Below are 20090 nucleotides of genomic sequence, written 5' to 3'. Positions count from 1 at the left end.
CTCAGCTAGCGAGTTAACATTGTTTTTCGTCATTTAACGTCGGTTAATGCGACGGCAAGTAAAGCCAGCTGTCTGAGAATTTGAGATAAACTCAGCTAGCGAGCTAATATTACTTGTCGTCATTTCAACGCCGTTTAAAGTGGACAAGTAACGTCAGTCTCGCTACTTGGAAACCGCGGGATTCCGAGGTTCCGAGCAATAATACAATCGAGCCCGACGTTTGTCGTGTCACGCCGAGTTGAAAAAATATTGCATTCCCCTTCTAATTCTATCTGTCGTTTTCATCAGTCCGTAATATTTCATCGCACGCGCTCATCTGAACCATCGGCAAAAGCCGCGCGACTGTGTCTGCCGTCACGCGACTGCGTTGGAAAAACGTCGCTCTTGCGTTACGCAATGAGGATAGCACGGCAGGGAAATTATGGCAAAACCGTCTGCGTCATTCGCGAACGGTCTTTCGTTATTTATACTCAAATTTTAATTTCATATCCCAACGTGACGCAATCGTTGTTCACGTTATCTCAGCGCGCGCTTTCTTCCGGCCGTAAATAGCGGCGAGCGAGAACTCGAACCGGTCCGATTTCGATTAATCCGATTTCGATAACCGCAGCATGCGCGAGAAATGAACACATTTGCGACGACGCGACAATCTCTTATCGTATTAAGAGTCAAGAATTCACTCAAGTTTCACGACAGCGCCTTGTTACTTCCTTGAGTCTTTCTTTCCAGAAAGAGAAAAACAGCCTCGGTAGTCGAACTGGTAAAGACACCCGTCACGGATTGGGGGAGGTTCAGATTCAAACCCTGGGGTTTGATCGTGAATTTGGTTTGCTCCAGCGTGAAGTCGTGAAAAGTGAAAAACTTCAGTGACGAATATTGAACTCGTTCACGAAATTTTTCACCTTTCACGAGTTCACGCTAGAAGAAAAGATTCGTGGTCGAGTCCCTGGTGTTTTCCGCAATAAATTCTTTACAGTGACTTCAAATAAATTCTACGTAAAAATCTACGATAGCAGGTCGCTTCTGCACAAACGCCACGCGGGCGAGACTCGACTTGCGGGTCGTTGGCTGGTCGCGTCGCAATCTCTGACTAAGCTATCGCGGATTTCGTAAACGACCATTCTCTCCTACGACAATGCAAATTGTCAACGACGGCGCAATATCGTCATTCCAATTGTCTCCGATTGCGGTCAATCATCCCGATCGAGTCCAGAAGGAGATCGCGTCGTGATCCCCGTCGAGCTCGCTCGCCATTTAATCGCCGGCGTGCGCCGGCAGCCACGTGATTAGAAATTGCGAAATTCGCGACGCGAATCGACGGTTAGAGATGAAAAAAAATGGAATAAACGCGCGCGAGAGTTCTTTTCCTTCATTAAATCTCGCCTCGCTCCGCCGGCTAATTAGCAGCGCACGGCGAATTTACATTCGCTCCGTGGCGAGACGGGCGTACCAGAGTGCTTTACCGGGTCCCTAAACGTTTGACATTTATTCCACGGTGCACCGGCACCAGCTGGGGGACAACTCTCTCCTCCTCTTTCTTCCCCGAGGTTAATTGTTTCGATCGTCCGGGTCGATGCTTACTCAATAAACCGCCGCTTATCGCGCCTGCAATTAGCGGCAAAACGGCGCGGAGATAAACGGGACTGACGTCGCGAGAGTCGAGCGGCAGGTAATTACGCAACGGTAATTCCTCGTTTCGCGTCCTGAGAACCGTCGCGACAGACGAGCGTGATAGCGCAACAGGTTTCGCGCGGATATCGGGACTAATCGGGATGTAAGGCGCGGCGAAAGTAGCTCTTTTCGTTCCGCTCTTTTTTTTCTTTTTTTCTTTTCTACAACTCTCCGGCCGAAGCTCGTCGGCGGTTTTCGGGACACCCTGTACAGCGGTATATATATACGCGTCAATACCGTAACGTTACGAGCGAGTACACGCCGGCGAGTACAAATAACACGCAACGCCCGTCCGGAACGCGCAACCGAGAAGACCGGCCTCTCACCTCTTCCTCGCCACGCGCGCACCTGTCCGTGTCCGCGTATCCGTGTGGGATTTTTCACGTTGCGACGACGCGAGGGAGTGCGCGCCTGTCCAGGCGAGCACGTTATAGAGTCGTAGACGACGACGACGACGAGGACGAGGACGGAGCGGCGATGGAGCCAGCGATCGGCCGCGACGCGTGCGTCGCCGCAACTGCCAGCCACCGGGACCCAAATACCCCTTTCTTTCCACTCGTCCGCCCCGTTATCGTTTACCCGTTATCGCCTCGCTCGCCCGCTCGATCCTTATCGCAATACGGGCGCGAGCGAGATTCGCGCCGCAATTCGCGCCGCGAGTCCGGGACGCCTCGCGAATCGAGGATCGACCGCGATCGATTCTCGACCGTCCCCCGCGGGAACCGCGCGCGCGAAGGAAAGAAGCTGAACGGGAATTTATCTCGGGGGAAATCGAGGGCCGAAATTGCATCTTGGCCCGAGCCTCTCTCTCGTCACGTCGATTCTCACGACGAGGATTCGAAGAAGAAGTGCGAGCTCCCGTTTGCAATTAAACACTCGGAAATAACGCGGACGATTTAAAAGGATGAAGTGGAGATTGATCGGGTATATCGCACCGCGGATGGCGAAGTTGGACCTTGGGTCGTTTAATTTCTTCGCCCGTTACGTCGATCTTTGCGGCGAGAATTTGAGGAGGAAAGTTCGAGCTCTCGTTTGTGACCGATGGGAAAATCGAACAGACGACCTGGAGGAATAAAGACGTATATCCTGCATCTCATTTCGCAGACGAGGGCATTTGTAAATCGATATCTTATTCGTCGGCAACATCGATCAGACTCCTCACCGCGAATTGATATCGACGAACGGGCCTTCCTGACACGAAACGTGCTTAGTAGCGCGTGAAAAGCGAATTCCCTCCTTCGCACTCGCCATTCAGCTACGTTGCCGAGCGGGCACCAGTATATTACCCGTGAAAACGCAATAAAAATAACCGGCGCCTTTCTGCGAGACTCCTAGCGCTAAACGCATCGCGCTCGTTTTTACATCGCGTTCTGAACGGCGAGCTTTGCAATTAAAATAAAAAGAAACCGCAATACTTGATCGCGGCCTGGCTGTACACTCTTGTCAGCTGTGACCAGTTCATTCGTTCCACCAAGTCGCCCTAAATCGAATTGATTTATTTCGGAGAGGAGTCTACTCCGAAATCCTCCTTTCTGGAGACACGGAAACAAGTCAGTTATTAAAAGGGCACTTTCTTGCCATTTCTTTCAAAGAAAACAAAATCTCGACCTTGTACGATCGCCTCGACTCGTCTGCCATTCGAGGATACTCGCGGTTCGTTTGATCCTCGAACAAAGTCATCCTTTCAGGCACGAGCGATTCGCGTACGATTCTTTGTATACCTTAAGGTTCTCCTTCTCACATATTTGTGCAGCTCTACGGCACACGTCCGGAAAAAAAAATATATATCGCCGGGAACCCTGCCCTGCCCTCCCCCCCGAGGTGGACAGTGAAGTCGAACGGGTTCCACCTGTTTCCTCCGATTAGCCTAACACGGAGGGCACTTCCCTCGGGAGAACATTACGTGTCTAGCGGGTGAAAATCGCGCGAGGCCGATTTCACGAGCTCGCGTGCCACCGTGACCGGAAAGCAGCGGCGAGAGGACTGATCGCGCTGGGCCCCTTCTCGCGTCGGCCGACCCCCCCTCGGAGCGTGCCCGCCTGGTTGTTCGTCGCTGCGTCATAATGCTAACAATGAGGTGCGAACCGCGCGCTATCGCGAGTCCTTTCAGCGAAAAAAATTTGCCTGAAAAAGAAAAGGATCGCACCTGAGGGAGTAAAAATTAATTTTTTTTTCTTCATCATTTTCCCCAATAAAACTATTGTGTACCCGAGAAGAAATTCTCCATCCTTTCCATCGATCCGGTATACACGGCACGTTCGTTCGCTCTAACGAGTTTTTAATGAGCAACTTAATTGCACGAGCGAAATAAAAAGTAGCCCAAGCTTCCTGGTACATCGTGTCGCAGTGCGCTAGTATGTAAAAGTACGCTGTTATCGAAGTAAATTATCGTTAATCGCGCGCATCAAATGCATATTGGCGAACTCTCGTGTACTTAGACAGAGCTTTTATTCAAGCTTCATTGTACAATACCTGTAAGAAAAGTATCACAAATGGCATCGTATCGATGCAAAATGCGTATCGTACAAAACCGTACAAAAGATCGATGAGAAAAATTGTAAAAACGTGAACACTCTCGCCGGGATATCAATTCATTATACATCACATAACGCTAAAATTCATATACCCATACCTACCAATTATCAGTTACCGTCTCGATAAACCGAGACACACTTATTTTGAGAGGAAAAAAAAGTATACGCCAATATATCTTTTCGTACAGATAAAAAGAGACCGATTTCTTCTCCGATTTTAGAGAGACTTTCGCCGGACGTGTCACTTTCAAAGTAGTCGCGACCAAAGCTCATCTCCGAATGATTGCACGTGTGGGGCCCGTGTAAACAGAATAGGGCCATTCTATCATTATTAACATAGTCTCTAAGAAGTCTCGAGCATCAAGAAAGATGGTGGCATCTTTCGTCGAGTGTATCCAACGTGTCGCGAGAGATAACATCTTGTCCAAGGGCCGAGTACTCCAGAAATAAGCGCCGATCGCCCAGCACCGCTCGAGTATTGTCCAAAGGTATCGAATAAAAAAAAATGCATAACAACGCACCGCACCTCGCACAAACAGTAACAACATAGCGCACTTGTCAACAAAAAAACTCAAATGCACTATAGAAAAAGTTCAGTCTATATAGAATCGCTTGGAATTAACACGTTTATAGTCTCTAATTTGCGCGCGACGTAACGCTCGCGGAATCTCGAGTCTAGACTCTTCGACTTAACACATTGTGGACAGGTCGCACAAATTCGTACAGTTGCCCGCGAACGTAGACAATCGAACAACGGTGTAATTTGTACTCGTCGTTTCTTTTTATGCATTACGTAACAACAGTAACGTAGTCTCATAAACATGTAACGAAGCAGGATGCTTGTACGCATCACGTTGGCTCCTTATGCTTTAGTTTCTTTAAGTATACCAGTCCATAATGTGTTAAGATATGTACATAAGTGTATATATATATATTTATATAAGTATTTATGTATAATATTTAAGTATTTTAGGGTCTAAAATCGCTCATGAGAATTCCGAGACGGGAAGAACGCAGATAATATTACGGCCGAAAGTGACTTCGCGAATGCTTACACCCTATTCGTTATCGTTTCAATGTATATCTGCATACAACCATATCGATGAACGAAACGAGCATCTAAAAGTTTTATAAAAGGATATAAGGGACGAAAAAGCGAGCCCGTAATTTCGAGTAAAAGGTTTTAGAAGTTTCGGGCAGCCAGATGCAGCTCCGGCTGGATGATGAACACCTTGGAGACGCGGCCGCAGTTGGACTTGTCCTCCATCGCCAGGTAATTGCGCATCGGCACGAGCAGCTCGTCGTACGGGTCCGTGTTGAGCTGGTACTCCTGCATGGCCCGGTACACGGCCTTGAAGGGCGGCTGCTTCTGCGAGTGGAACGTGCCGCGGGAGCCGTGCAACACCAGAGCGCCCTCCCTCTCCGCCTCCGCGCACACCGACATGTACATGCAATGGTCCGGCCTGTAGTTGTACCGGCACGAGTACACGTACAGCTTCTCCGGATGATAGTGGAATATTATGTTGATGATGTCCTGGTCGCCCCAGGTTATCTTCAGTCTGTACTCCTTGTGAATGGGGATCACGTAGTCGGTCCAGTGGAACTCCCGCATTCTCGTCAGGTTCATCAACATCACGCCGGAATTGACGCCCAGCTTGCCGTAATACGGGTGCTTGGCGAATCGATTGTACCAGCCGGTGTTGGGATCCTCGTGTTCTGGACTGAGCGCCGCCAGCTGGCTGGAGTTCATCTTCTTGAACTCGTCCCAGACCCTCTCGGGCGGCGCCAGGAACAGGGTGTCCGTGTCCACGTAGAGCACCGCGTCCGTGTCGTTCAGTACGGTCTGTAAACGTAAATCCTGTAAATCTAACTCTCGCAAACAAACAAACAAACATCTCGAACCGAATCGTCAAGCTGGGCCTCCGCTTACCGGTAGGAAGAGCCGTTGCGCCGCGCAGGGCTTGAACAGCTTCTTCCACATGGCCACGTCGCTGCCGTCCGGGAAGGTGATGGGCCGCACCAGGAAGTCGAAGGTCTTATTGGATATCAGCCGCCACTCCGACAGCTTCTCGCTGAAGGCCGGTATCAGATTCTGCTCCGCCAGTATGACGAACTGCAGCGGCCTGCCGGCGAAGACCAGCGCCGACTTGAGCATGGTCAGGGCCTCGTACAGCCTGTCCCCGCACACCACCACGCATATCGTCACCTCGCCCACGGACGCGCCTCCCGGGGACTTCCTCGCGAGCGCCAGGCGCTCCCTGCTCGCGGGCGGCTGGTCGTACAGCTTGTTGGAGAAGTTAGTGGTCACGTTGAGCAGTATTATCAGCGCGGCGAGGATAAGGCACAGCAGGAACAACTTGTATACGGACTTCATCGCGTCGCGTTCTACCTCAAACCGAACGGAGCTGCGGCATGGACGATGCGCGAGGTCGGCAGTGGCCTGACGGCATTTTGGACCCTCCGCCTGGGGGCCGACGATGAACCGCGACGTCGTCGAACACAGCCGGGGCGCCCGATGTCGCGTCGTTGACGTTGCGTCTCGCGTCTCAAGTAATGGCGAGCGCCATATTTACGGTATAACCTCCGCGCCAAGTGTCATAAACACGGAGACGCTGATTGTCGCTGACGCGACTGATGCGGACCATCGATCTGCCGCAAGGAGCGTTTGTGACAATTCGAATACACTAAGTATGCGGAATGTGATTCAAGCGATATGCGCGTATAACGAAAACATACAATTATTGAAGCATTCGTAGATGTTAGTTTTCATTTTCCACTTTGAGCATTTTGAATTTAAATTCTTAGCAACTCTTGTAGTAACAGTGAACTCTTAGCAATGTGGTCAGTGCCACCTCTTACCTTATTATATTCTCCTGATTCTTTGCCGATTTTTCAGAATTTACATTTATGTGCAAAAAGTTCCTCGACGGCGGTAACTACAGCTGTGCTGAGCGACGTCGATAATTTAGTAATCGGTAAAGTAAACAGCAACATTATCAACCGTGGATAATTCTGAAATTTTGTGGAAAAATTTCATTTTCAATTTTTTAACAAATTTAGCAAAGTATCGAGAAAGTATAATTAGGAAAGAGTTGGCACTAGCTCATTAAAATTCTGAGAACTGCGATTTCCATTCATTCGTTCACCGGATTCTTATTACGCATTATCAATTCTGTCTTCCATTTTCTAAGCAATTGCTCAATTGGTTATTTATCATTTAATATTAGTAAATTAATAATTATATTAATATGAAAGAAATAATGTTCCTAATTGACTTAATGTTGTAAGTGTCACCAATGTGTTTTATTATTTGGACAGTATTTAAAAACTGGACACACAATATCATCACATTTTTCGTACATAACGATAACAAATGATGTTACACGCTATGAATCTGACTGTACTTCAGAGACACTAGTTGCTTTTCAATACTATTAATAATCTTCCAGTCTACATCCTGGTAAAATAAGGTATCGAAGTCGGGATGGCCCATCAACGCTTTTAATGTCTTTTTTGCATCATTCCTACAATTAACAAACTCACGTTCATCACATGTCTGTCCTGTTATTTAAGCGAGAATCCTCGATTTATTATAAGCTAGTTTTGAAAATTTTCAACTTGTATTATTGCTCAAAGACAAACATCTTTATCAAGAAATTATTTTCTTTACGAAAACGTAATAAATGATTTCGAAAGAACAAAAGATGTATATAAGTTGTTGTCATAATCTCGATAAAGGGAAGAGTACCTCGTTTCGTTATTGCCATCGAGAAGAAATTTAGCGCACATTGTGAATACCTTCCGGCGGGAATCTTTGAAATTTGGATTTGACAATAAACATTCCACTCGAATGATATTAATAATATTATAGAGCAATCGGCTCACGGTCGCTCGTATCAACGGATTCTTGTGGCTGTAGATAGAAACACAGCGTTCAAAAATACATACGAAGCTGACTCGTAACGACAAGAAATCATTAATCATAACAGATTATGTAACAATGTAATCGTCGGCTTAAAGACAAAGTAAAGTCCGTTCACCTAGCACCGTGTTCGCTCGTCAATATCCGAATACAAGTTGCGGGAGGCAGATGCGTCACCATGGAGTCCAAGGCACGTTGAGCGTCGCTCCGGATCCCCTTGTTCGTGTGCGTGCTCTTCAGGAGCAACGCGGACGCGAGTTCGTCGAATTCCGGCCTCTGCGTACACTGGACCGTCCTGTACAACTCCGTCGCTACCTGGCAGACAGTTCTAACGACGTACGGCCTCGTGTTTCGCAGCAAACTGCAATATAACGACGTTTCATTTCGCAGCGAGCGAACGTATGTCTAAAGAGATGCGAGCGGAGACGCTCGAGTGACCTGCACAAGGCTCGGTATATGCGAGGCATATTGGCGTCCAGCAATTCCGGTTGAATCCTCGAGACGTTCGTTAGCTTTATTAGGGCCGACACGCTGCTCTGCCACTGCTCCTGCCTCAAGATCTGCATGGCGTGCTTCAAAGTTTCCTGCGGACTCGCGAGATCCTCTGGCGCTTCCGCGCAATCGCCCTCCAAGATAGACGCATGGTCCCCGTAATTGGCCGCGGGATTAACATCCTTCGGAAGTTTGCTACACGAAAATATCACATCCATGTTTAAATGTATATGAATATATTCAACGTTTGTTATTCATTTATATATATATTGTCTATTTATGACTCGCCCGAGTCTTTAATTCGGGTAACGTTGAAATTTTAGTAAAGTGCGTCAAGAAGTTGCACGTGCACGACGTACCTGTCGGATAACGTGGGAAAACGCAGGTCTCCTGAAGCTCCGGAACATGTTGCTTCGATAAATTGCGTTTTTGCAACTTGTGAATTTGCATTCTCATGCTGAATAGATAAGCAAGCCATTTCCATCGTCGTGCGCGTGGTGGACTTACCTTTTTTTTTTCAAGATAGTTTTTATCAGGAAATAAATATCGGCGCTCGCATTGAAAGATTTCGCAATCGGCTGATCCCTACCTGCTCCTTTGCACATGGGACACGTGACGTACTTGTTGCATTCCGTATGTGCCATTTCATTACAAAGATATCTATGGAAGAGTGACGCATGAAACGCAGGGTCTGTTTTATAAAAATTCGACTACTTTAACGTCGCAGGAATTTGTCCGCTGTGTCTTTGCCTCTAAACGTCCATTTTAAACACGCAAGCATCGCTCGCATAAACTTTCCGCAAAAGTATTGCATTTAGATAAGTTCAGGTCGTTGTTAACGTGCGTAAATGAAAAAATTGTAATAAGGTGAATCGGTAGAAGTTACGACGATGGCAACAACGTTACGAAAAACAGCGATTGAATATTTATACGATAGCTAGACGTTGAACCAAGAAAAACACCTTTGCATTTTCTTTGAAAATAATTTTCTTACGATATGAGAATATGTACATTATATATTATTTCTCTATACATTAATAAGCGATAAAGCTATAAAATGTAGCACAGTCGCATTTATCCTAATGAATAAGATAAATTGGTCCTTCGATAAACCGCGAGATAACCAAAGTTACCTCGCTTTGTCGAGAAAGCGTTTTCCGTCGGCTAGCCGCGAATCTCTAGCCGACCGAATGTGGTCCGGGTAGACGACGCGTCGCCTGTCGTCTACGTATTGCGTAATACACTTTTCAATTCAGTCCACGGGCGCGATCGGAGGATAACTGTACATTCGTCACCCCTCTCGCACAGTTCACTTTTAAGGAACCTTTACACCACCCTATCTTGCGGTTCCATTTCGGCTCGAGAATGAAAAAAAATTTGACTATCCTTGCTTACGAATGTCGCCTAAAAAGAGTATCAGTTCCGTGTATCACGAAGGCGGTTTCTCCAGCGAGATATTATAATCCAAATGATCGCAGTGTATAGGACACTGATAATAGGACACCGCGCTAGCGTGGCCGGATCTCCCCGATGTCATAGGCACACCTTGGGTCCACTGGTCCTGGACCGGATCGTAAATTTCTACTATATTCGAAAACGTCGTACCGTCGTATCCACCTAGAAAGAAAGGAGCCGTGTGTAAGTCATTTTTACACCATGCTTCTCTAAAAAAGAAACAGCTTTACTTTTTTTCTTTTGGACAAAAATCCTTTACCCATTGCGTATAGTTTGCCGTCAAGGATGGTAACGCTGAGAGCACTGCGGGCTACAGTAATGCTGCTCATGCTCTCCCACACGTCGCGCTCCGTGTCGTATCTTTCCACCGTGTTCAACTGCGAGTTCCCGTCGTATCCGCCTACAACGTATATATACTGGCTCAGGCTGGCCACCCCGGCGCCCGAGCGACTGCACGTCATAGACGACACCATCGTCCACTCGTCGTTCTCGGGATGGTAACACTCCACCGAAGAGAGCCGGTCCTTGCCGTCGAAGCCACCGATCGCGTACAGCAATCTGCCAGGAACGATCGCACTTGTTACAAATAGATTTAACATATTACGCGCAGCTCTTTAAACGAATACGTGGAAACCATTGTTTTAAAATTAAAACGAAAAGTTGCTATTAATATTTAAGAGGAACTAATATTCCGTGATAGATTACTCTAGTTTGTCTCGACAATCAAATTACTGATGCCATAGCTAAATATTATTTAATTTGAAATTTCAATTAAGTCATCTATTTTCATAAGTCACTTGCTTGATTAACATCTTTATCGTTTAATGAGTGTCGGTTGGCGAGCGGTACCTATTCACTACCGCTACTCCTACGCCTATTCTCTTGATATGCATGCATTTCACACTGGTCCACGTGTCTTGATCCGGGTCAAAGCACTCGACGCTACTATGGTACTCAGCGTCCGCGTTGCCGCCCACGGCGTACAACAGACCATCCATAACGGCGACCCCGACCCTGTTCCTCGGTACCGACATCGGGCTGCACGGTCGCCACTGATCCGTCATGGGGTTGTACCTGTCGACCCAGTCGCTGTCATACCTAAGAAAAGTCATGCGATTCTTTAAGACACGTTTCAAAGCTACTTCTTGAATTTGAGCTTTATTTGCGGAGAGCAGTCTGTCAATTTTTCACACTGCCTGATATTTAATATAGTGTGAAGTATTTATTACAAAAACTTTGGAATATCTCCTGCTTCTAAAAAATACAATAGGAAAACAGAATCACAGTTGTGATGTCACGTGAAAATTATAAAGCAAATTTCACTAAAAGAAACGAAACTAAATATCTAAACAAATTGCGAAACTTACGTGGCGCTCTTCGACATCAAAATCTAGCACTTTGCTTTTCGCGAGACACAATCTTAACAAAAAAAAAAAGTCCCCGAGGTTCAACGAAACTCCCTTAGAATCCCGTCATTTTTGTCAGGTAGAAAAAGTTCCTTGGGAATTTTTGCGAGTTTCCAAACACCCTGTATTACTATATGCAGCTCCGAAACGTCGAGTACGATTGACGTCCAAGTGCTAACCTGCTTCCCGGAGAATTGTGCCTGCCGCCGACCGCGTAGAACATGCCCTTGAGGAACGCACCGCCCAGACCGGATCTGGGGACGATGAGCTTGGCGTGCTGCGTCCACGTCTTGTCGTCGGCGTTGTAGCCCTCGAGAACGTCGAGCGAGTGCTTGAAGAAACCACCGGCGATGTATATCACCCGCCGCGTGTTGGGCGTGCGCTCCTTCACAACCGGCTTCTTGTGCAACGTCAGATCCTTGAAGATCTGCGCGAGATACTCGCGACACGCCGGCACCTTCTTCAGCACGTCGCAGTTCTTCATCTGCTCCCGCAGAAAATTCGGCGTGAGGTACTGGCAGCGCACCGCGTGCAGTATGTGCTCCATCTTGGGCCGCCTCGCCTCCTCGTTGTACTTGACCCACTTGAGCACGGCGTTGTAAACCTCCCTTTCCTCCTGCACGTTCAGCTCGTCCTTCCGTATGAGCGTCACCAACTGCAGAGCGGACAGCTGCAGGAACTCCTCCTCCTGGCATATCTGGTTGAAGTGCTGTACGATGAACTGATTCGCCTTGTGGTACAGATCTTGGCAGGCGTGCTGCTCGGCGAAGTTGGCGATTCCAATCGCGTTCGTCGGGTCGAGTTGCCTCTCGAGGAAGACACTGCACGCCTCTATCACATTGCTGACCTGCGTCGGAACACACGTTTGTCAAAACACGTTACTTTTCTCCCAAAGTCGTTTACGTACTTGGAACATGGTAGCTGCCGACAGCAGCGAACACACGGTAATCTCAGTGACATTTATTTGACCAGTATACATGAAGTACATTAACCGAGCCATCGTGCTTGGACAGACGCCCTGGAGCTTCACCCTCGTCATCTCGCACTCCTTCAGTCCTCCAGTGAACATTGCCTGGAAATTTCAAGGCCGATCAACACAACCCCGTCGATCCCGTTCGGGCGCGATCACCTCGGCGAAGCGGACAAGCGTCGAGCTTACCTTAAAGTAGGGACTAGCTGCTGCTAAAATAACTTTGTGCGCGTGGAACACCTCGCTGCCGACCTCCAGTATCACGTCGGTCAGCATGTGATGGCTGCGCATCATGAACATCATCTTCATGGCCTCCTTGAGGTAGTTGGCCATGCAGAACGTCATGTCTCCGAGGTCACCCCGATGCCGCTCCGAGTTGAGCATACCCTGCCAGTCCGTCTCCTCGGGCGGCGCGAGCGGGGCAGCGGCGTCGCCCCGAGCCTCTTTCTTCCGCCGGCAATCTTTCTCTCCATCCATTAAAGTGGAGCTGCAAAAGCGGGGCACACGCGCGGGAATTGCGCCTTTAGATATTTACATACGTTCGCGTCATCGCGCGGCGAGTAAGCGCTCTCTCTCTCTCGCGCGCGCGCGCGTTCGCACTCGCGCACTCCGACGGACCTTCCTTCTCGGAACTCGGATTATCGCGAGGGGGGCGGCCCGTCGTCGCTCGTCCCCCGGGGGACGTGTCCTCGCGCACCGGGGAAACCCGCGCGGGCGCGAGAGCGGCGCGCGACAATAACAACGGCGTAATCGCGGGGACGCGAGTCACGCATGGTGTCGCGGAGGCGTCGCACGTGACCGCGGGACGTTTCCAGCGACGAGATTCGCCCTCGCCGTCGCCGTCGCGCGCGCGCGCGCGCGCTAGCATACGCATGGCACTTACCCAGCCTGCCAGCCTCTCGCCAGGGCAATTCTACTTCGCGTCGGGGAGAGTCACTGGGCGCGGAAGCGAGACGGAGGCGGACGGTGAGGCGGCGCGATCATGTTTCGATCTCGCCGACGATACACGATGACGCAGGCATCCTCCGCGCGCCGCGGCCACCGATAGATGCGGCGTCACCAGGCGTCGCCGTGCGGCCGAGCGGAATGGACTCGCGTCGCCACGATTTGCATACGCACGTGTCTGGCCGGCCGCACGAGCCTCGGATCCGCGCGGCGCGGGTGGCAAGACTCTCTCTCTCTCTCTCTCTCTCTCCCGTCGAACGCGACTGTCACACGCCGCGGCGGCCGTAGCTCCGCGCGCTCCGCTCCGCCCGTCGCTCCGCCGCGCCGCGCCGCCGTCGCCGGCGGCGCGAAAGCGCGAGATCGCTTCGTCACGATTTGTACCGTAGATACCGCCGGTGTACCTTTGTCCGCGCCGCTGATAGCGGCCGGCCGACGCTCGACTCGGCAATTCAGCGCGGCCCTGACGGTGACTCGGTAATAAATACGGCGAGGACGCGCGACTGGCTCTGATCGCCGGTCCCGCTCGAGCTCGTTCCGCTCCGCGAAGTCGCGGCCGCGAGAAGAACGCGCGGATCTCGAGCGGGCCCCCCCCCCCCCGCCGGGATCTCCCCGACGCGGAATCTTCATTAGGGAAACCGCGGTCCCGATCGACTGGGCACCGAATCATATAAACAACGTAAACAACGCTGCGTAGAATGGAGCCGTGTCCCCGTGGAAAGAGACAAAGCCGCTCACACTCTTAGCGTTTTCACCGTGTAATTGTAGCCCGGCGAGAAATGACTCGCCGATCGATGTCGAAACGATGTCGAATCGACGTCAATTCGGCGATGTCGGTGCTGTCGATTCGACGAATCATTTATCACTGCAGGGTGGACGGAGAATATTATATATTTCAGCGGTTTAGCAGCTCCAAGTTTTTTTTTTTAAAAGGTTGTTTTTCGAGATGATCGTTTAAATCACTGGGAAGACGCAGAATTGACTCCCAGCTCGAAACGGAGAGAGACTTCTATCGTCGGGGAAAATTTAAGGTCGAGACGAGAAGTTGGAAACTACAGCAGAGAACGCACAGCGATATGTAAATTCAACCGTTATTTAAACGTTACACAACGCTAATAATAGAAACGTCTTTATAGGAGATATTGAAGAATGGATCTCTTTGGATTAACGCGGAAGCGTCGAATTTTTTTATTTCACTTCGAAAACGTGTCTCTCTCTCTCTCTCTCTCTATCTCTCTCTCGGGAAGACCCTCGAATTCATTCGAAGGAGAAGCGTACGCGAAGATTCTGCTCTCGCAGAAGGGTTGAAAGTCGAGCGGCCAAAAGCCGTACGTGTGGCCGATCGACTCGCAACTTTTCCGCGAGAAACGCAATACGCGCACACGTCTCTCCCTCGAACGAATTGAAGAACCGATCGCCCCGTGTCTCTTTCGCGTCCGCGAGACTCTCGGGCGAGCCGTATCTCCCGTCGGTACGTCTGGCGTGCACGACGGGCGCGGGATCTCCCGTTCCGGCCGTAGATTTTACAACTTAACGCTCTCCGCGGCGAGGGAGAGTCGCGAGTAAGAGGAACGTTCTTCCTCTCCCGTTTCTCCCTACGGAAAAATACGCGTCTCCTCCCGGCCGTACCCCTCGCGGGGTCGCGAGCGAGCGCGGCGTCCGAGACGCGAGTATACCTCGGCCTTGGCATCTCCGAGGCTTTGCTCCCCCGGGGCGGTCACCGTCTCGATTTCACAGGAACGTCAGCGACGGCGACGGCACGTTCGTCCTCCCCATCCCGGCCCAGGTGTAACAATTCGAGGGAGGGATCCCGCGCGAGCGCGCGTCCCCGTCCGCTCCGCGCGCAGGACGGACCGACCGTGAAACAGCAATCGTGACCGTAGATGACTCGAATGACTTGCAAATTCCATCCCGCGCCGCTCGGCGGGCGAGCCGACGCGCGCTCTTTTCGCGCGTAATCGCGAGCGAACGGTACTCCGCCGCGCGCACCGCGCGCACCGCTCGGCGCGAGTCAGCTGTTCCGCATCCGGCGACGGCGTGGCGGATTTAATCGGTCCACCCGCGGCGGGATACTCGTCGATTAATTACGGCGCGATACTCCTCGCGAGCAGTCCGCGATAACGAAACAGCTCCGGAGAGAAGGGCAGGGAGGGGGTGAGGGGGATGAGCGCGACCCTGCACTTCCAGAGGAACAAATGGTATTAATCGGTAGAAAGAAAGAAAAAAAAAGAAGTGGGCTGCTCATCGTGGCGGAGCGACGGGCTCTCGCGCGTGAAAGAGATAAGGCATCGTCGCGTCATCTCTGGATTCAAAATCGCCCTAACTCCGCGGGATTGTCGTCGTGCGTCGCTCGCGCTCGGGTGGATATCGGGGCGAATACTCGGCGCGAGATACGGGGATTCCTGGCGAGGCGAAAACTCGGCGATTTTTCGGAGCGACCGGAGCGGCTGAATTCCAGAGACCCTCTGATCAGAGTCTGGAATTCGTATACCCGCGGTATACAGCGTCCGATTGGTTCGCCATGTTTAAAGTTGGTACATACATATGTTTTTACGCGAGTAAAGTAGGGAACGCGCAGTATACTATGTCTATGACTGAATTCCGACGAAACCGCCCTCCCTCGGCCGACGTCGGAACCCGGGAAGCATTTTGACTCTCCGAGGGATATACAGGGTTTTTCTTTTTTTTTTTGAATTTTTCCCTCCGCGGGAACGCCGGCGTCAACCGTTAGGTTATTTAGCGTGAGGATATACAAGGTGAATTTTATTTCGTGGACCAGTCTTTGACCATGAGAGATGGATGCATATGTATATCGTGTGTCGGTCGCGAATTTATTGCCCTTGTCTGCCGACCGGTTTCTTACATTTCCAAGTTTGATCCTCTGAAAAACAAAATTCTTTAATGTACGCTATTTGTTGAATATTAATTTATACGACCATTATAGAACTAGAGGAAGTAAAAGGCCTGCGTTCACGATGCGAGAGCTTGGACCAAGTTCTAGCGTCGTGGACATAGTCTTTAAGAAAAGGAGAACCCATCAAATGAGCAATTATATGTCCCAGGTAGCACACATGGTCTTATTGTCCTCTATTTTACGTTATATTTCGTCCAAGACGTCATATGTCTTTTATATAACATGTATTTGACGTAATGGTGTAATTATAAAATGGTGTTTACTGCATATTAGATGTGTACATACATTGGGTAAATATTTTGTAATCCTCTTTGTTCTAACACTATTCCCCTTGAATTCATAAAATTCACATTTATTGAATTCGAGATGAATACTTTAAGAAGTTGTCAGGAAAACGATTTATGGTGCATGTAACTTCCTCTGTCACTCTTATTGTATTCTTCTATGAATTCCTAAAGAATTACAATTCAGAAAAATGAAAACTTAAAGAATACTTTGTGAATTCATGCAGTGTGCTATCTGGGAAGGAAGCGTTAAAGGCCATTCTACAATTGCGTAAACGTAGTTGTAGGGTTGTAGGAGTAGAAATAGTAGTAGGTGTTGTACATCAAAGTAATATACAATAGAGTAAGATACGTCGTAATTGAAGTGAATGATTGGTTTGCTTTTACGTCCTACATCGTTGTAGTCGTGAAAGATCAAGTTCAGCCATCTTTTACAACAGGAACTGTTTTACAAGCGGAACTGCTAGTTTAAAAGCTGTTTTGCAACACTGTACAACCGCTAACAACCACGTTTACGCAATTGCAGAATGGCCTTTAGAACCAGAGGATCATCGCTAGACCGTCATCGGGGTCAAGCAACGTTGAGTAATGGTTAAAACTTGAATGGGCGACCGCGGTTATTCGCAACACAGTCGCGAAATGAATAAGTATTCGAATTAACGTTGTTATGGTGTTATATTAATGTTCATACTAAACTTTACTTTATAGTTGCTTTCATTTTTTGAGAAACGTTACGTCATATATTGACGCAAGTTTGACGTCATTCGATGACGTCATTTTGCTATGACAAATTGCCGTCAGTGTAAGGTCATTTAGGCGTCATACTGACTATATCAGTTTGAGTGCTGACGAAAATGTACGTAAAAAAGACGACGTCTAATAGGCGACAATGTGCTACCTGGGGTTGTGCTGATGTATAAGGTAAATTCATATGACTTTATAAATCAAAGGGGCCCCACCAGAAGCACCCATAATAACCGCTCCTTCGTGCAGGAGCCACCTTAAATGAAAAATTCGAAAATCTAGAATAAAATGATAGTATGTATGTATCGTCTTTCGTCTAATATCGTGATGCCAACTTCGTACGTTGTAAGATGGAGGGAAAATTTATTCAAAATCCCAGAATATATAAACTAACGAGTTACTTTCCAACCCTGATTTATACAAGTTACTCTTGTCTTAATATAGTAAGTCGACCTTTTTTAATTTGATAGAGGAGAATCAGGATTATTGAATTAAAATTTTAAATTGTCTTATTTTTATACTAAATGAGGTTGTGAGATATATTTAAATGCGTCAAGGATATTTTTTGTATCAGTAATAAAAATTCTTTCTGAGAATGTAAGTCTTTAGAGAGTGGACTACAGAACGTTTTTACGAAAGAAGTCTAATCTTCTCTCTTGCCCCACACAATTTTTCTTTCTTATCAGGAAATATAGCTCATTTCCGTACATCATTTTACTAATTATGTTAATGATGATGTTTCTTAAAAGTTCAACACTGCCCAGTGAGAAATGATTCGTCGATTCGACATCATTTCGACGTCGATCGACGAATCATTTCTCACTGGGTGTCTATTGATAATTAATGGAATTCCAGATAGCACAAAGATCAACCTAAGTTCAGTAAGATAATTCATTTTTTTAAGAGAATATCCATGGAATTAGAAAACATCGGGAGAAGTTCTTAAAGAGTCAGCTTCAATCAGTTCGCCTTCAAGTATTCCTTAGAAATTGCTTACAGTTCGTGTAATTTCCACAATCATTTTTATCGTATTCTTCTTATATAGGTGCCTACAAAGTGCAATTTAGATAAGAGAAACTTGAACCGTGTTGTCTGGGATATTTTTCAACATTCGTATCAGAGGAAACAAACAATATGTTAATCGCCTACAAAACTTGAGTCGGGTTAAATATATCAGGCTATTGCGGGATTTGACGTAAGACTGCGTGTTTCCGTGAAAGTAAAACTTTTGGGCGGGTACTCTGGTTCCCACTCTCCATTCATGATTAAATATCTGGACGAGGAGGTTCAATTCAACCGGTTGAGAGTGGGGACTAGAGTACCCACTCAAAATAAGTTGCTGCCTTTCCCAACTTCTTCATTACATCGTTGTACGTATAGCGATCTTCTTCGAGTACCCTCGCGCTGTAAGTCTCCTCGCGACTTCTCTTGCCGGATGTGTTTCTCCTGTACATCCTCTGGCTCGTTAAAGCCATGGCGAGTTCATCCGTTTTGCCCGACAATGTACAGAGGCACAACGTGGGGTATTTCGTCGATGAGTTCGAGTGCGAGCTGGAGAACATGTCCGGGAGGTGCATAAGCATCGGTGCTGGCACAGGCGAGATAACAAAGGACATTCTTCTACCGGCTCTTAAGCGAGATGCGGTGATGACAGGTGAAACAGAACGACAGATTGTAACGAAATCCATTAATTGAATCGATTTGGAAGAAGTGACACAATAGTATAATTGAGAAAATTAACAGAAACTTTTTATAAATAAAACATGAATCTTCTTCAGTACATTTTATGCCACTTCGTCCTGAAGAGAGAAGGTGTCTCTTGACTCTTTGCAGCTCACAATCAGTATAAGAAAAATATATATTTTTAAAGAGACACATTTATTATTCTCTAAAAGTCAATCAGTGATAATCATTTTAGGACACATTTATTATTCTCTAAAAGTCAATCAGTGGATTATCACTGATTGACTTTTAGAGAATAATAAATGTGTCTCTTTAAAATTATATTTTGTGTTAATTTACTGTTATTAATTATGAATAACTTTTAAAGATAACAGCAAATGTTCGATTATGTGTCTCGCAATAGCAAAAGGTTCAAAATGACGACGGAAAGTTCAAAAGGTACTCTCTAAAGGTCAATCAGTGGATTATCACTGAAAACGGTGAATACTCGCTGTGATTCACTATAATGCACTGATTTATTTTTAGAGAGCAGCTCTTGGTGGCCTCGGTAAAACCACTAGAAAGTTTTCATTAAGAAAAGTGTTTTTAAACATTTTGGTTTGAACAATAAAATACGCAAGACTCTAACGTGAAATCACAATTCGAAGGAATAAAGCATATGAGAGCCAAGACAGAATATTAATGTCTAAATGATTTCAATTTTTAAATTTATTGCGAAAAATTTACCTCAGCCAGGGTTGGAACTTGGACCTCCCTTTCACTAGGCGGGCGTCTCCAGGTTCAAACCCTAGCTGAGGTAAATTTGTCGCAATAAATTTCAAAGTTAAAGTCATTTAGACACTAAGACCTCCTGTCTTGGCTCGTATATCCTTTATTCCTTCGAATATTGGTTTGACGCTAGAGCAAGGATTCATTTGTGAGCTCGATTTCGGCCAAAGTGCCATCAAAGTCACACATTCCCTTTCTGCTGTCACTGATTCAATTCATCTCGACTCAATGGCGATTCGATTGTACACGCAGGTACGGACGCTTCCAAGAGCATGGTCGAGTACGCGAACAGGTTCCATAGTGTC

The 20090-nt window shown here is 47.7% G+C and overlaps 5 protein-coding genes across 8 annotated transcripts in view; 1 reads left to right on the top strand and 4 right to left on the bottom strand.

The window, feature by feature from the left end:
- The window catches only part of LOC105561195 (PDZ domain-containing protein GIPC3), an 11713-nt gene extending 6432 nt beyond the window's left edge, over positions 1 to 5281 (bottom strand). The window contains exon 1 of one of the 2 annotated variants that reach the window (XM_012010962.1): positions 1998 to 5281. The gene's annotated coding sequence lies outside the window, so the exon portion shown is untranslated. The remainder of the gene's footprint in view (positions 1 to 1997) is intronic. The other variant, XM_012010963.1, reaches the window with a different exon arrangement.
- Positions 5282 to 5315: 34 nt separating this feature from the next.
- LOC105561196 (glucoside xylosyltransferase 1) lies at positions 5316 to 7172 on the bottom strand. Of its 2 annotated transcripts, XM_012010966.1 has the most exons (3): positions 7065 to 7172; positions 6136 to 6854; positions 5316 to 6048 (listed from the first exon to the last, which is right to left on the bottom strand). In XM_012010966.1, the coding sequence occupies exons 2-3, from the start codon at positions 6577 to 6579 to the stop codon at positions 5389 to 5391; spliced, it is 1104 nt and encodes a 367-aa protein (XP_011866356.1). In that variant the 5' UTR covers positions 6580 to 6854; positions 7065 to 7172; the 3' UTR covers positions 5316 to 5388. The 2 variants fall into 2 exon arrangements, with proteins under 2 accessions (XP_011866356.1, XP_011866355.1); XM_012010965.1 differs by having other exon boundaries at positions 6136 to 7172.
- Positions 7173 to 7457: 285 nt separating this feature from the next.
- LOC105561197 lies at positions 7458 to 9538 on the bottom strand. The gene is made up of 6 exons (XM_012010967.1): positions 9209 to 9538; positions 8979 to 9126; positions 8566 to 8814; positions 8246 to 8488; positions 7954 to 8118; positions 7458 to 7729 (listed from the first exon to the last, which is right to left on the bottom strand). The coding sequence occupies exons 1-6, from the start codon at positions 9261 to 9263 to the stop codon at positions 7585 to 7587; spliced, it is 1005 nt and encodes a 334-aa protein (XP_011866357.1). The 5' UTR covers positions 9264 to 9538; the 3' UTR covers positions 7458 to 7584.
- A 50-nt stretch (positions 9539 to 9588) lies between these two features.
- On the bottom strand, positions 9589 to 15264 carry LOC105561198 (kelch-like ECH-associated protein 1). Of its 2 annotated transcripts, none has more exons than XM_012010968.1 (7): positions 15069 to 15264; positions 12640 to 12937; positions 12388 to 12552; positions 11660 to 12327; positions 10924 to 11172; positions 10334 to 10632; positions 9589 to 10236 (listed from the first exon to the last, which is right to left on the bottom strand). In XM_012010968.1, the coding sequence occupies exons 1-7, from the start codon at positions 15080 to 15082 to the stop codon at positions 10049 to 10051; spliced, it is 1881 nt and encodes a 626-aa protein (XP_011866358.1). In that variant the 5' UTR covers positions 15083 to 15264; the 3' UTR covers positions 9589 to 10048. The 2 variants fall into 2 exon arrangements, with proteins under 2 accessions (XP_011866358.1, XP_011866359.1); XM_012010969.1 differs by lacking the exon at positions 15069 to 15264 and adding an exon at positions 13334 to 13644.
- A 252-nt stretch (positions 15265 to 15516) lies between these two features.
- LOC105561194 overlaps positions 15517 to 20090 on the top strand; it is a 7212-nt gene continuing 2638 nt past the window's right edge. Inside the window, exons 1-5 of the mRNA XM_012010961.1 lie at positions 15517 to 15922; positions 17117 to 17446; positions 18380 to 18529; positions 18715 to 18988; positions 20038 to 20090. Of these exons, the coding sequence (XP_011866351.1) occupies positions 18808 to 18988; positions 20038 to 20090 (234 nt within the window). The 5' untranslated portion in view covers positions 15517 to 15922; positions 17117 to 17446; positions 18380 to 18529; positions 18715 to 18807. The remainder of the gene's footprint in view (positions 15923 to 17116; positions 17447 to 18379; positions 18530 to 18714; positions 18989 to 20037) is intronic.

Source organism: Vollenhovia emeryi, unplaced genomic scaffold, assembly GCF_000949405.1.
Source record: "Vollenhovia emeryi isolate VEMERY1.0 unplaced genomic scaffold, V.emery_V1.0 DF939210.1, whole genome shotgun sequence".
Classification (NCBI taxonomy): domain Eukaryota; kingdom Metazoa; phylum Arthropoda; class Insecta; order Hymenoptera; family Formicidae; genus Vollenhovia; species Vollenhovia emeryi.
Note: the sequence above shows the minus strand (reverse complement) of the source record. Positions and strands in the feature narration are given on the sequence as shown.